The 13274-nt window shown below is 34.0% G+C and overlaps 1 protein-coding gene and 1 pseudogene across 1 annotated transcript; one reads left to right on the top strand and one right to left on the bottom strand.

Moving 5' to 3' along the window:
- The first annotated feature begins 2703 nt into the window (after positions 1-2703).
- On the top strand, positions 2704-4228 carry LOC102670082 (protein MAIN-LIKE 1-like). Its single transcript, XM_006575865.1, has 4 exons — positions 2704-3090; positions 3204-3530; positions 3615-3874; positions 3967-4228. Exons 1-4 carry the CDS (start codon positions 2704-2706, stop codon positions 4226-4228), a joined length of 1236 nt encoding a protein of 411 aa, XP_006575928.1.
- A 3954-nt stretch (positions 4229-8182) lies between these two features.
- On the bottom strand, positions 8183-12905 carry LOC100817664 (internal alternative NAD(P)H-ubiquinone oxidoreductase A2, mitochondrial-like; annotated as a pseudogene).
- Between the last annotated feature and the right edge of the window lie 369 nt (positions 12906-13274).

Below are 13274 nucleotides of genomic sequence, written 5' to 3'. Positions count from 1 at the left end.
GGTTGAACCTCAAACGAGAATACCTTTATTTTGGGTGTTTTTTTTTTTCTCTACTTCCTGAATTATTTCCTATACTTTTCATATTATTTCCAGAAATTATTCTGAGAGTAATATGAAAAGAGTAAAAAATAATCATTTTGGAAGTAATATGAAAAGTGCAATAAGTAATTTGGGGAATATACAAAGCAATTGTCCTTTATTTTTTATGGACTAGAATTTGGGGACACATGAATTCAATAAGCCCAATGTTACTATTACACAAAACCAACGAAGAGTGGCCCAAACATTGGAAACTCTGCTTAGAGTGCTGCTAGGTGCACCCAATAGTTTTTCTGGTGCACCCAACAATTTGTGGGAAAAGACTTAAAAGCCCCTCAGGATTTTTTTAAAAAAATAACTCTCGCCTCTCTCTCCCGCACCTGCTTCTTCTTCTTCCTTCCTCGGACGGTTCTGCTTCATTCTGCATCTTCTTCGTTCTTCTTCTTCGCGCTGCCTCTTCTTCCCAAGTGAAGTCTTCTTCTTCGCGTTTCTGCTTCTTCCTCATCTTCGTTGCCGCCATTGTTGCCGGGATCAAGTGGAAAGCTTCTTCTTTGCGTTTATGCTTCTTCTTCGAGGTACGTTTCTCCTTTGCGTTTCTTCTTCTTCCACCATTGTTGTCGGCGATGGCGGAAACCGCTATTGAGAAGTTGTTGGGCTGTTTACAGATCACCTGATTCGTAAGCTTCTTACGGATCAAGTTGATCCGGAAGAGGCTTACGGATCAAGTGATCTGTAAACTGTTTTTTAGTATTTACGGATCACCTGATCCGTAAGACTCTTACGGGTCAGGTGATCCGTAAATACTAAAAAATAATTTACGGATCACTTGATCCGTAAAAGTAACAGTTTCATTTTAATTGAAAAAATACCAAATCAATGCTCCCCCTTTAATTAGGTTTGCTTGCCTTATTTTGTTTTTGGTTGTTTCAATATTGTTGAACTTGAACATTGTAATTACTGACAATGCTCCCCCTTTAATTAGCTTTTTTGGTTGTTTCTTGGACACATTAGAAAAAAATCTTGTCGCGGTTAGCACCTAATATCCCTTTTTGGTAGACATACATATTAGTTAGGATGCTCCCCCTTATATGATGAATAGAATAAAACACACATCAGTGATTACATTTATGGGTCTATAAAATTTTCTATGTATATAGATATATCCTCTTTTAGGGAATTATCCAAATAGTATATATTGATTAACATTTTTTTTATCAGCAAAATAGGATATATATATATATTAATAAAAGAGTACCAGAGGTATTATAATTACAACGAGTTATAAAAATCCTAGTGGATCCACATGTGATGCTACTTTCGGACTGATGTGATCCACCCTACAAAAAAAATACATCAACAATACCCATTGGCGTTGAATGATTAGCATGAAATACTTCATTTAAAAAATTCCAAGAGATAGGTAGTGCTTGTATGAAATTATCCAAATATTCCAAACCAAATATTGCTAGTAAAACTAGTCTCATTATTACAAAGATAAAAATCACAACTAGAGTAAGCGCGGGCACAAAGATGCCACCCCCACCAACACCTTCCACAGTCCTAAATGCTGATTCCTAGGAATCCTAGGAATCCAATCATATTTTGGTAAGTGTTACACTCTTAGGTAGCATTTGGTAAACATATTAGAATAGAAGTAACAAAATGGAACATAACCAATGGGTTATATTCTAGCTTTGGTGAATTATAAAAATAGAACAAAACACAATATTGTGTTGAGAAATGGTATATTTTGATTCTATTTCGTTTATCCACACACATCAAACACTATCTTAGCATTAATTTCTAATTTTTGTTTATCCACACACATCAAACACATCAATCCTGGTTTGATTCTATTTCGTTTATCCACACACATCATTCCTTCATGAATCATTATCCGGTGGTCACACTACTAACTTCAATTTCAACGTTCACAACATATTTAGGACTGGCATTATTAGCTTTTTATAGAACTGGTCAACAAAAACATATTGGTCAATGTGGATTATTTCTAGATAGAATGCTATAAGGACAATCAACTAGTGTATATAGAAAACATTTAGAGAGAAAGTTTTATGAGGGTTAGGAAAACAATTAATCCAAATCCTATAATGATTGCAACTTTTACTAGCTGTTCTTATTTCTATTTTAGACTGAACATCAATATTGTTCTATATATTAATATATATTGTTCTTAGATGGAATTGTCACAAGCAGTATAACAAGGAATGGTCCTAGTTGTGGTAGCCAACAAGGGAGGGAATTGACATTGATATCATAATGAAGTGAACATGTTATGGCAATTGAATTAGTTTAAAGTAGTGGGTTACTTCTATTAGAGTCATCCAAATTTGTACATTTTAGTAAGAATTTAAGTCTTCTTCTGCACTTGTTCAAGTTAGCTATTTTATTCCTTCACTCAATCCTCTAATGGGTTCTATTCTAGCTTTGGTCAATTATAAAAATAGAACAAAACACAAAACAACACCTTCCTGAATCAAGGTCAATACCACTAAGCATTTGAGATGCTGTTGACCATTCTTTGTCAGATTCATAAAGCTCAGCAAGTTTCTCTCTAATAAGTAAAACATATGATAAAACAACAAGTGGTCATTAGAGTAATTGAATTGAGTTAACCAAATGCTTGAAATTTGAGAAAATGAAATGAGTGATGGATTTTGCGGTACTCATTTGCAGATCATGGTTAGGACTAGAGGATTAGGTCGTGCCTTAGGTCAGGTCACTGGTAGAGGTGTGGGCAGAGGAGATCATGATGATTTTGATGATGCTCCGCAGCGTCGACGGCCTATTGCATCCGCACGGAGGCAGCGAGTCGCTATGACTATGGATCACGTCGATGAGCCAGTCATCCCTGCGCCAGATGTTCAGGATGACCCGATGGAGGTACTAGCTGTTGTGAAGGACATTCCTGCGGATTTAGGCGCAGAGGCGGCTGAGGATCAGCATCAGGGATTTCCGGGTGGTCCGAGCGACCCATCCGTGTTAACAGCGTATGCGGATCACATTGCTTGCAGCGTATGGACGGGAGAGGTATTTATACTATTTATTTTTAGTTACTTGTAAATTATACTTTATGATTGAAATTAGTTTTCCTTTAAATGATAATTTTAACGAATTTTGCGTTCCTTTATACTTCAATTCAGGAGCGTCCTGAATTGAAGCTATCCTCTCATGGGAGGAAGGTCCATAGTTTAGGCAAGTTTGTCCCTGCCATTGAGGGACTTATTGCTGGTACAAGATTAAGTCCTCTGATCGCGTGTTCGGTAGACACCGACGATCGGGGACTTTTGTCTACGTTTGTGGAGCGGTGGCACCGGGAGACGTCTAGTTTCCATCTCCCGGTGGGAGAGCTCACCGTCACATTGGACGACGTCTCCTCTCTTCTCCATCTTCCCGTTATTGGTGACTTACACGCATTTGAGCCCTTGCACGTGGACGATGCGGTTCAAATGCTGGTGGACTTGTTAATGGTCTCTCTAGAGTCTGCTAAGGCTAAGACAGTTTAGTGTCACGGACTGTATGTATGCCTGCAATGGGTATGTGATATATATCAGCACCGATGCCAGGCAGGTCATTGGACAGTTGCGGCTCGCGCGTATCTTCTTCACCTAATGGATTGCACTCTGTTTGCTAACAAGAGTGCAACCAATGTCCATGTTGTCTACTTGAAGGCCCTTCGTGACCTCATTATGACAGAGAGGTACACCTGGGGAGTGGCTGCTTTGGTTCATATGTACGACCAGCTGAACGATGCATCTATGAGCCACAGTCGACAGCTTGGTGGTTACATCACACTACTGCAGGTAACAAATATGTTTTTCATTCATTCAGGCTAAACAATGTTCAACTTTAAATTTTGTTAAACTTTCATTATTAATGTTTATAATTTGAATGTTACATCTGTAGTGCTGGATTTACGAGCACTTTCCCTTGGTCGCGAAGTCCACCACTGATCAGGACTAAGACCGTGAAGAGCATTCGCACGCCGTCGTACAGGGAGCGCCTGGACCGACTCCGAATTCTGGATGTCTGTTGGATCCCTTATGGGGAGCATCAGGAGGTCCGGGACTTCCACGTCAAATCATGTTATTCCGGTCTCTTGCGCTGGGGGTCTGTTGCTGTTTATTACCGACCAGAGAGGGTCATGCGGCAGTTTGGCTACACGTAGACCATTCCTACTCCTCCTGTCAATTCATGGGTCTCGTATGATGATATACACGACAAGTGGATGCACTACGAGGATCATATCGTACCTGTAGGTGAGGTGTGCGTTGTGCCATGGGCGTGTTCCAGTGACTACATCGACTGGTTCTTCCGCATCTCCCATCCTTTCATAACACCAGGCCACGCATTAGATCCTCTGCCTCATGGTCACGCCCCGCAGCCCCGAGTCGTCCCTCAGGCCCCGCAGACGGATATCCCTCGTGTGCCGGAGCCAGGAGCATCGTCGACATCTGCGGAGGAGCCCAGACATGCAGTGGTAAGTAATACTAATAATTTATGTCATTTACCTCAATATTTGCATAATAATTTGTGTAATTAGTTTGTTTTGTATGTAACAGGAAGTTTGTGATGACATTGCTGAGAGGTTGGAGTGCCATCTGAGTCTAGGGGTGGTCACGCCTGGCTCATCGACACATGAGGTGATCGAAGAATGCCTCAGATTGGTCAGGAGTGTGACACGGGACCATTTAGTATACGTTAGGTGTAGACGCAGGCGGCGCACTGATCAGGCGTAGTTTATGTACATATTTTACATTGATATTCTTTGTATGTGCAGATATTGTACATGAACTCATTTCATGAGTATTGCTGGTTTTATTTATTTTCATTGATTGTGTATTCCATTTGTGTCTATATACACACGTGTTATTAAAATGGTCTAGTTAACTTAGTTTACCAAATAATAAAAAATAATTTAAAATATAACTTTAAATATAATTGAAATAAAGAAGTTGAAAAGGGTGTAAAAAAAATTAAACAAAAAATGGACATCATTCGTTATCTAAGATCTTATATAACGTACTAATATTTTTAAATTCTCTTATAATTACTATTTTCCCACTTATACTAATGATCATGTAAAAAAAATGTATTATAAAGTAGTTAGTATTTTAATTTTTAATACAATACTAATTATTATTTTTATATTCTTTATAATATTAATAATGATATGATTAATTCTTTATAATATTATCTTTTATGTATTTATTGATTTTTATTAATATGTATAAAATAACCTTAAACAATAATTATAATGGGACTGAGTAAGTATTTTAATATCATCTTCTAAACAAATTTATTTTAAAAAAATATATTAAAAATTTAATTATTTATAATAAATCAATATTTATAAATATATTATAATTAATAAAATAAAAAAATAGATTTAATTATATTATAAATAAATATGTTGTATCTTTAAAGTATATTATAATTATTTTTCATCTTACGGATCAAGTTGATCCGTAAGAGACTTCCGAATCAACTTGATTCGTAAGAGGAAAACTAAGCAAGGGCAATTTTGCCATTTTTTAAGAATGTTGGGTGCACCAGCAATAATGCTGGGTGCACCTAGCAACACTCCTCTGCTTATGAGTTTTTTAAGGGAAAACAATGGAATTTTCTTCCTGCACCTAACAAATTTCCTCATACATCCGGCAGTGAGAGGAAAAAACCAAAAATACCCTTATGTATAGCTTATATGGATTGCCAATCCATATGAACCCATATTTATTTTTTTTTTCACATGTTGAGTCTTTAGTTCATTCTCTAGAGTTTTGAATATCCTTGTTTTGAGTCAAATATGTTTTCATACCCTTAATTGATAAGATTTTAATTTGGTGATTGACACGAATATGAAACTTTTAATCACGTGAACTCTTTTATGTTTATTGAATAAAATTGTTTTATGTAATTCTGCATTTCTATATATTTTATTATATAAATATGTATATCAGGGTAGAGAGTTTCACATTTAGTGGTATCAAAGCCTGGTTAATACATCCTTCTTAATTTAAAATTATTGCCTCCTAGTCAATCGAGTGTTAATCTTGTTATGCGCTGATCATCTTCCAATCATGCCTTGTTAAACTGCTTGACAACCTATCATGTTGTTACTTTCGTTACGAATAAAGAGAGACTTTCGCCCTTGTTGTAGTTCTTAGGAGATGTCTGGTATAAAGTTGTTTAAGAATATAGAGTAGTTAGGAAAATTACAAGGAGTAGTTAGGAGGCCTGGTGTGAAACCTTAAGAGAGTGTAAAGTCGTTAGTAAGGTGTTGCTTTGCTGAGCATAGAAGTTAATGGTTCATGCAGGTCTCAAACTTGTGACTTTCGCATTATTAATACGACGCTCTAATCAATCGAGCTAATATGCCAATTATATTAAAAAATAATTAACACCGCTATATATAACACTAAAATTTATAATGTATATTTAATACACATATAAGTTTACATAATAAATTTTGTAAAAATTAATTTTGATCTAATAATGTATTTTTTTACATACATAAATTTTTATTAAACCTATAATTTTTATTTAAATTTTATATATATAAAAAATACATTATTAGATCAAAATTAATTGTTACAAAATTTATTATGTAAACTTATATATATTAAATATACATTAGAAATTTTAGCATTATATATAAAGATATTAATTATTTTTTAACATAATTAGTTTATTAGCTCAATTGATTCATCCATATAGATAAACACGGATTGAATGAATAATTTGTATGAACTTATAAGGATTGATCTTATGGATTATCAATCCTAAGTTATATGTAAGAATAATATTAAAATTATAAAAAATATGTTGAGTGTAAAAGAAAAAATAACAGGAAAAAAAATCCAAAAACAATTTATTTGTACGATAGTGACAAAATAACTTGTCAAAATCTACCGATGAATAATAGCAGTGTTCTGGGACACAACGGCTTTTAAAGAAAAATTGTGGTTATACATTTTATGAAAAATGACAAAACCTAATGAATGGATTTCATAGAATAAATAATGGCAGACACAAATCAATCAAAAGGGGCTTAGTAGTGGCTAACTGTTTGCGTTTACTCATCAATTATGTTTTCGTTTTTTCATTTGTTTAGTGCGTTTTAACTGTGAAACAAAGGGACATGTGAATGATTAACATTCGTGAACGCAATAACCTTTCTTGTGCCAAATAACATTCTTCATAAATCTTAGTAAAACATATGTGCTCTTGTCTTGAAGCAAAACATTATCAATTTTTTCAAGGTATGAAAGTAATCATGGATCTTTGTTAACCGATAATTTTGTTCTTTTTCTTTTCTAATCTCTTGAAAATTGAATGCATTCTCACCTGAAACACTTTTTTTTTCCTTGAAGTAAAAATATATCCTAAATTTTTCACCTTACATTTTCAAGCATGCTAAAATAACTCTGTACTCTTCATGATTGCACCTCAAACTCAAAGACCTAAACATTTTGATGCTAGTTGTTAGTAGGAGGGTTAAAATATTTTAACTGTTGTAGTCAACGTAGAAACAAAAATACTTTTAAATATATTTTATTTTCTAAAATGTTGGAATTTTCAATTTGTTTCTTATTTAACCTTTTAACCATTTCATTTAATAAAAACAATGGATTTTAAACCTTTATTAGAAGCGAAAACTCGTGCTTTTTTATTATAGTGTTGAAGGATTAAATATGAATAAAATTTAAATAAAGATTAAATTTAAAAAATAATATCACTTTTTTAGAAATTAAAAACATACTTAAATTGAATAGTACAAATAAGAAATGACGAAGTCGAATGAACCGCAATTTAAAAATATTAAAATTAAGTAATTTTATTTAACAAAAACAAAAAAACAGTGCTTTTATAGAAGTTATTTTTTTGGGTACATTTTTATAGAATTTAATTGGTTTATTTTTACTTTTAAAGAGAATAATATATATATATATATATAACTGAATTATATACTACCTTAACTTATTGTAAAATTTTTGGATTCTAACATGGTTTTCCTAAAAACCATCTTAAAATGTATTTTCTTAAAAAAATTAAAATAATGAAATTATTATCATAAAAAAATTAAACATCTTACTTTTATTCATAACACTAACAAGGAATCCATTGTCGGCATCATAGGACCTGATTAGAAGTAAATTACAAAATTCACCTATAGTGGTTCAAAGCACATGCAATCACCCATTACCCAATTAATTAATACTAGAGCTAAAGCCATTACACCCACTACCCAATTTGATACCCTCAAAGGTCAAAATTTAAAAATAAGGGAATCATATTCCAGAAACCTATAATAAACATTGTCTTTTGCAGAATAAGCCTTGCCTCCATTTTGATTCCCCAGCAACCTGTAATAAACCAAATACATATTGGTAAGTTCATGGGACATGAACGACTCTTGATGCTAGTTTTTTCAGCATAGAGTGGAATATACTTTATGGAAATGTATTGTGACTAGAATGCCTAGTTGATGGTAACTACTATTTTTTATGTGCACAATGTCACATGAACAATTTAACACTACAAATACATAGTACATAGCAATACATATTGCGTGTGTGTTAGGGAATTAGATGAAACCAATGCCAAAAGACTCACACGAAAGCTACAACATAATTGCTTTGGAAAGTGTGATTTTTTCGTTCAACGTGGTTTTAAAGTATATCCAAACACATCCACAGTAGGCCTCCTGAGCAACTACCAAGAGGACACTCAGGAAGAGGTTTATATCATTCCGTGCTCCGGAGTATACATAAATAGATGCCAACTGCAATTGGCAAGTACATCCATTATATCCTCTTTGGGATTTTTCTCATTGGATACAAGGACATTATAGATCACCAAAGGTTTAACTTTATTTGGTTGTTTTCTTGGTCACTTTATCGATATCATTTAGTAGAAATGAAATAGGTAAAGGCTAACCTGAGCTAGAGCTAGAAGCACAAGTCTTCCAATGTGTTCAAGAAAACCAGCACAATCTCCAAGGGAAAAGGCATCTTCCATTGAGGGAACATGCAACCAATCATCTACACCAATTCTGTATCAATCAACAACATCAATTAAATGGAGATCACAATTGACCAACAATATTTTTTATTTTTAGGCAGCACACATACATTCCACCTTGAGATTTAGGAAGATCTATTGTTTTCACAAACTAAGAAGCACCAACCCCTGTGGACCAAACCAAGAGGCCATAAGGAACTTTTTTTCCCTCACTCAAAATTATCTTTTTGAGATGCACCATCTTCACTACACCCCACATAAGACGGACCCTCAACTGATATAACAAACATTGACTGTATCAGGCCTAAACTTGAAAGTTGAAACCATGAGCTAGTTGCTAATCTATATAGATTAAAATATATGGTCAAAACTCAAAAGGTTTACCTTTATGATACAATCCTTCCAAGGATGGGACCCATAACCAAAACCATGGCTAGGAGACTCCAAGAAGATTGGGCTAGAGATGTAGGAGAAGGTCCTAGGATTCTCATGAGCCTTAGGGTGGATTTTGGGTCCATGAGCTAAATATGAGCTCACTTATCTTTGTACATATTAGATTAGAGTTTTATTATTTTTAGGCCTTGTATTTAAGGCTGCATAGTGTAGAGAGGGTACCCTAGTAATGTAGGATTTTTCAGCCCTTGTATTTTAAGGCACTTAGACTAGTTTTTGTATTAAGGGTAATTTTGTAATTTCACATGCATTAAGTATATTATTTGATGTGTGTGTTGGGAGAGAAATTTAATTGAATTGGGAGAAGCCCAATCCAATTAAATTTTGGACAATCCTAGGGGAGAGGTGAGCATTTGTTTGTTACACCTCATTGCCACATCATATAGTCACACTTTGTGCATGTCCTTCATGCTTTACATGTCTCATGACACTTAAGCACACTTAGTAGAGAATCTTGGACTTGATCTTGGATTAGTGGGTTGAACCATAGCTAAAATTCACTAATCATAATTAGTGAAATTTTGGCTCCAAATTTGGCTCCACAAATTCAAATTCAAATTCAAGTGAAATTTGAATAGAAATTGAAATTTTCCTCCAATTTTGTGTGACACTTAGGCTATAAATAGAGACCTTGTGTGTATATTTTTTCAAATTTTATCATTTGAGAAGAAATTATACTTCAAAGTTCAGACCTCATTAATTTCATGCCCCTTCTCTCCCTTTCCATCCACTCATCTTTTCCCACCTTCAAGCATGACTTCCTATGGTGGTGAGCTTGTTCTTGACTCATCTTCTCCTTGAAGTGGCGTCTCCAATCACCTTTTCTCCTTCTCCATTCCACTGTCATTGATCCTTAAGAAGCAAAAGAATCTATTGATGAAGAAGATCCAAGGCCTACAAGCTCTACATGGAATTACATCACTTTGTTAAGTGCTTTATTGCATATTGTCATACACTAACATTAAAGCATGACAATATCTCATTTGCCTAATCATAAAAATTCATCATAATGGTTAAGTATACCGATTTTAACCTCAACTCACACAATAGGCTTTCCTATATGGAAGTGAATTTAGCTAGGTCCTAGGAACCTCAATGAGTGTGACGTGAATGTAATCTTTGACATGAATATAGTGCTCTTGAACATGTCTCATGATGAAATCACTCAATTCACCACTAAATTCCACTCTTGTAGGGCCACCTCTAATAACTACACAGTGCAGAAGGCATTTCTTTTCTTCTTTTGATATGCCTGTTACATGAAAATGTTCTTAGCATGTAGGCTTCAGCAAGAAAATGACAACTGCAGAGTTATTAATACAAACAAAGTGAAACAATTGCAAATATAATGATGTATAACAACTTTAAATGGCTCTTGCTGAAGAATAATATTAAAAGAAAAAGAAAGATTAAAAGTGAATTAGAGGAGAAAATAAAGAGAACTCAGAATAGAATATGTGAATGACATATAGATGTGATGCATTTTCCTTATTTCTTGAGAAAGCATCAGATTAAGGAGAAGTCTCTTCCTTATTTCTTGAGCATGGTTCACTTTGTGTAGGAAAAATCATTTTTCCTTTACTCCCTTGATACCAAAAGTTAAAGGCTCAGATCTTGATGCAATTACAAGCTTGTCATATGCGACTTTGAATTGGTAAGGCTCTCGAGGCAATCCATCATTGTTAACTGCCTCACAATAAATTTGTTGACATGAAATAAAAATGAGTAGGCATTTCACTAGAAAAACTTATGCATAAGTTTATGTGGAAGCAAAGCTACCATGATGATTCACCAAGATGTTTTGATGATGCCAAAGCTCAAAGAGTTGTTTCAAGATTAAAGAATCAAGCATTCAAGATTCCACTCAAAGATTCAAGAATCAAATGAAGAAATCAAGAAGCATCAAGCCAAGTCAAAGTAGGTAGTAAAAAGTATTTTTAAAAAAAAACATCAAATAGCACACTTTTTGTTTTAAAAAGGATTTTCTGAAATCTTCTAAGTTACCAGAGTTTTTACTCTCTGGTAATCGATTACCATTTGGTTGTAATCGATTACCAATGACCAGGATGGTTTTCAAACTGGTTTCAGTGCTTTACAACGTTCCAAAATGATTTTCAAATAATGTAATCGATTACACTATATTAGTAATCGATTACAAGTGAATTTGAATGTTGGAATTCAAATCCAATTGTGAAGAGTCACAACTTTTCATAAAATTCATTGTGTAATCGATTACACCATTATGGTAATCGATTACCAGTGAATGTTTTTGAAGAAAATATTAAGAGTTATAACTCTTAACATGGTTTTCTCAAAATGTATCAAGGTTCTATAAATATAAGACCTTGGCATGCATTTTAAATATACAATAACACAAAAACACATCTGATTACACAGAACTTTCTAATGCTTTTCTCTTTCAAAACCTTTGCCAAATTCATTCTAAGTTTTTGTTCAATCTTTCCTTGAAGAAAGGAAAATTCTGCAAAAACAAAAATTGTGCTATCCTTCTGTTTTGTTCTCTTCTTCTTCTTTCCTTCTCCTTCTTGCCAAAATAATTCAAAGAACTAATCATCTGAGAATTCTTTTGATTCCTCAAACAAAGAATTCAAAGAACTAACCGTCTGAGAATTCTTTTCCCAACCACTGAATTCAAAGAACTAACTGTCTAAGAATTATGTGTAAGAAGCGGGTAGCTTCTTGGTTGTAATAGTGAATACAAATGAGGGTACATCCTTTGTGGTTCGCTTCAAGTAGAGGGTACATCTACTTGGTTGTTCAAAGAGAACAAGGGAGGGTACATCCTTTGTGACTCTTTGCTTGTAAAGGATTTTTACAAGGAAAGGAAATCTCAAGAGGTTGCTTGAGGACTAGATATAGGCACGGGTCGTTGTCAAACCAGTATAAAACTTGTGTTTGCTTTCTTCTTCCCTACGCTCTTTACTTTTCCGTTGTGTACTTTTTATTTCCGCTTCACTTTTGTCTAAGTTATTGTTTCTATTCTTTACTTTCTCATAATTTAGTAGTAAAGCCTAATTGAATCTAGTAACATTAAGAATGATAAATTTTTAATTAGTCAAGACACGTTCATAATTAATTCAACCCCCCTTCTCAATTATTCTGAGGCCACTTATTCCAACAGTTTATATGTCTCACATTGAGCATTCCATGAGTACATGAATGTCCACAGAATGTAAAGAAAACATAGGCCAAAGGGTGTATATCATTTCACTCACTTCATGTTTGCATGTGTCAATGCCAGTGCAAGAAACTAGAAAGAAGTAGGAGTTAAGGTCCCTTGCTAATGCATCCTGTATTCTAGATACAGGCTTAGCAACAGTTCTAAATTCTAGGGTTCCAACATGGTGTAAATGGTGAAATGGTGATCACCATATAATCAGTGCTTAAATAGAAGAAAATAAACGATTATATGTAACATTATATCCAATTTACCTCATAGCCACAAGTGGCAGTAGTTGGTCAAATGTTGAACGAGAGGGGAAATAAAATATGAAAACAGAATGCGGAAAATGTAAGAACGTTGCATTAAACAAGTGGGTATTATAAGTGTGTACATGATAACTCATTAGGGATATGATTTTTTTAATCAACGGTGAAGCTATTCTATGTATCTTCCACATCTTCTAATTTAACATGAAAAATGTGCATATAAGCACATTAATAATACACATATTCTCAATAGTGGCATAAATATTAGAACTATAACAAAGATAAAA

The sequence above is a fragment of the Glycine max genome, chromosome 13, assembly GCF_000004515.6.
Source record: "Glycine max cultivar Williams 82 chromosome 13, Glycine_max_v4.0, whole genome shotgun sequence".
NCBI classification, from domain to species: Eukaryota; Viridiplantae; Streptophyta; class Magnoliopsida; order Fabales; family Fabaceae; genus Glycine; species Glycine max.
Note: the sequence above shows the minus strand (reverse complement) of the source record. Positions and strands in the feature narration are given on the sequence as shown.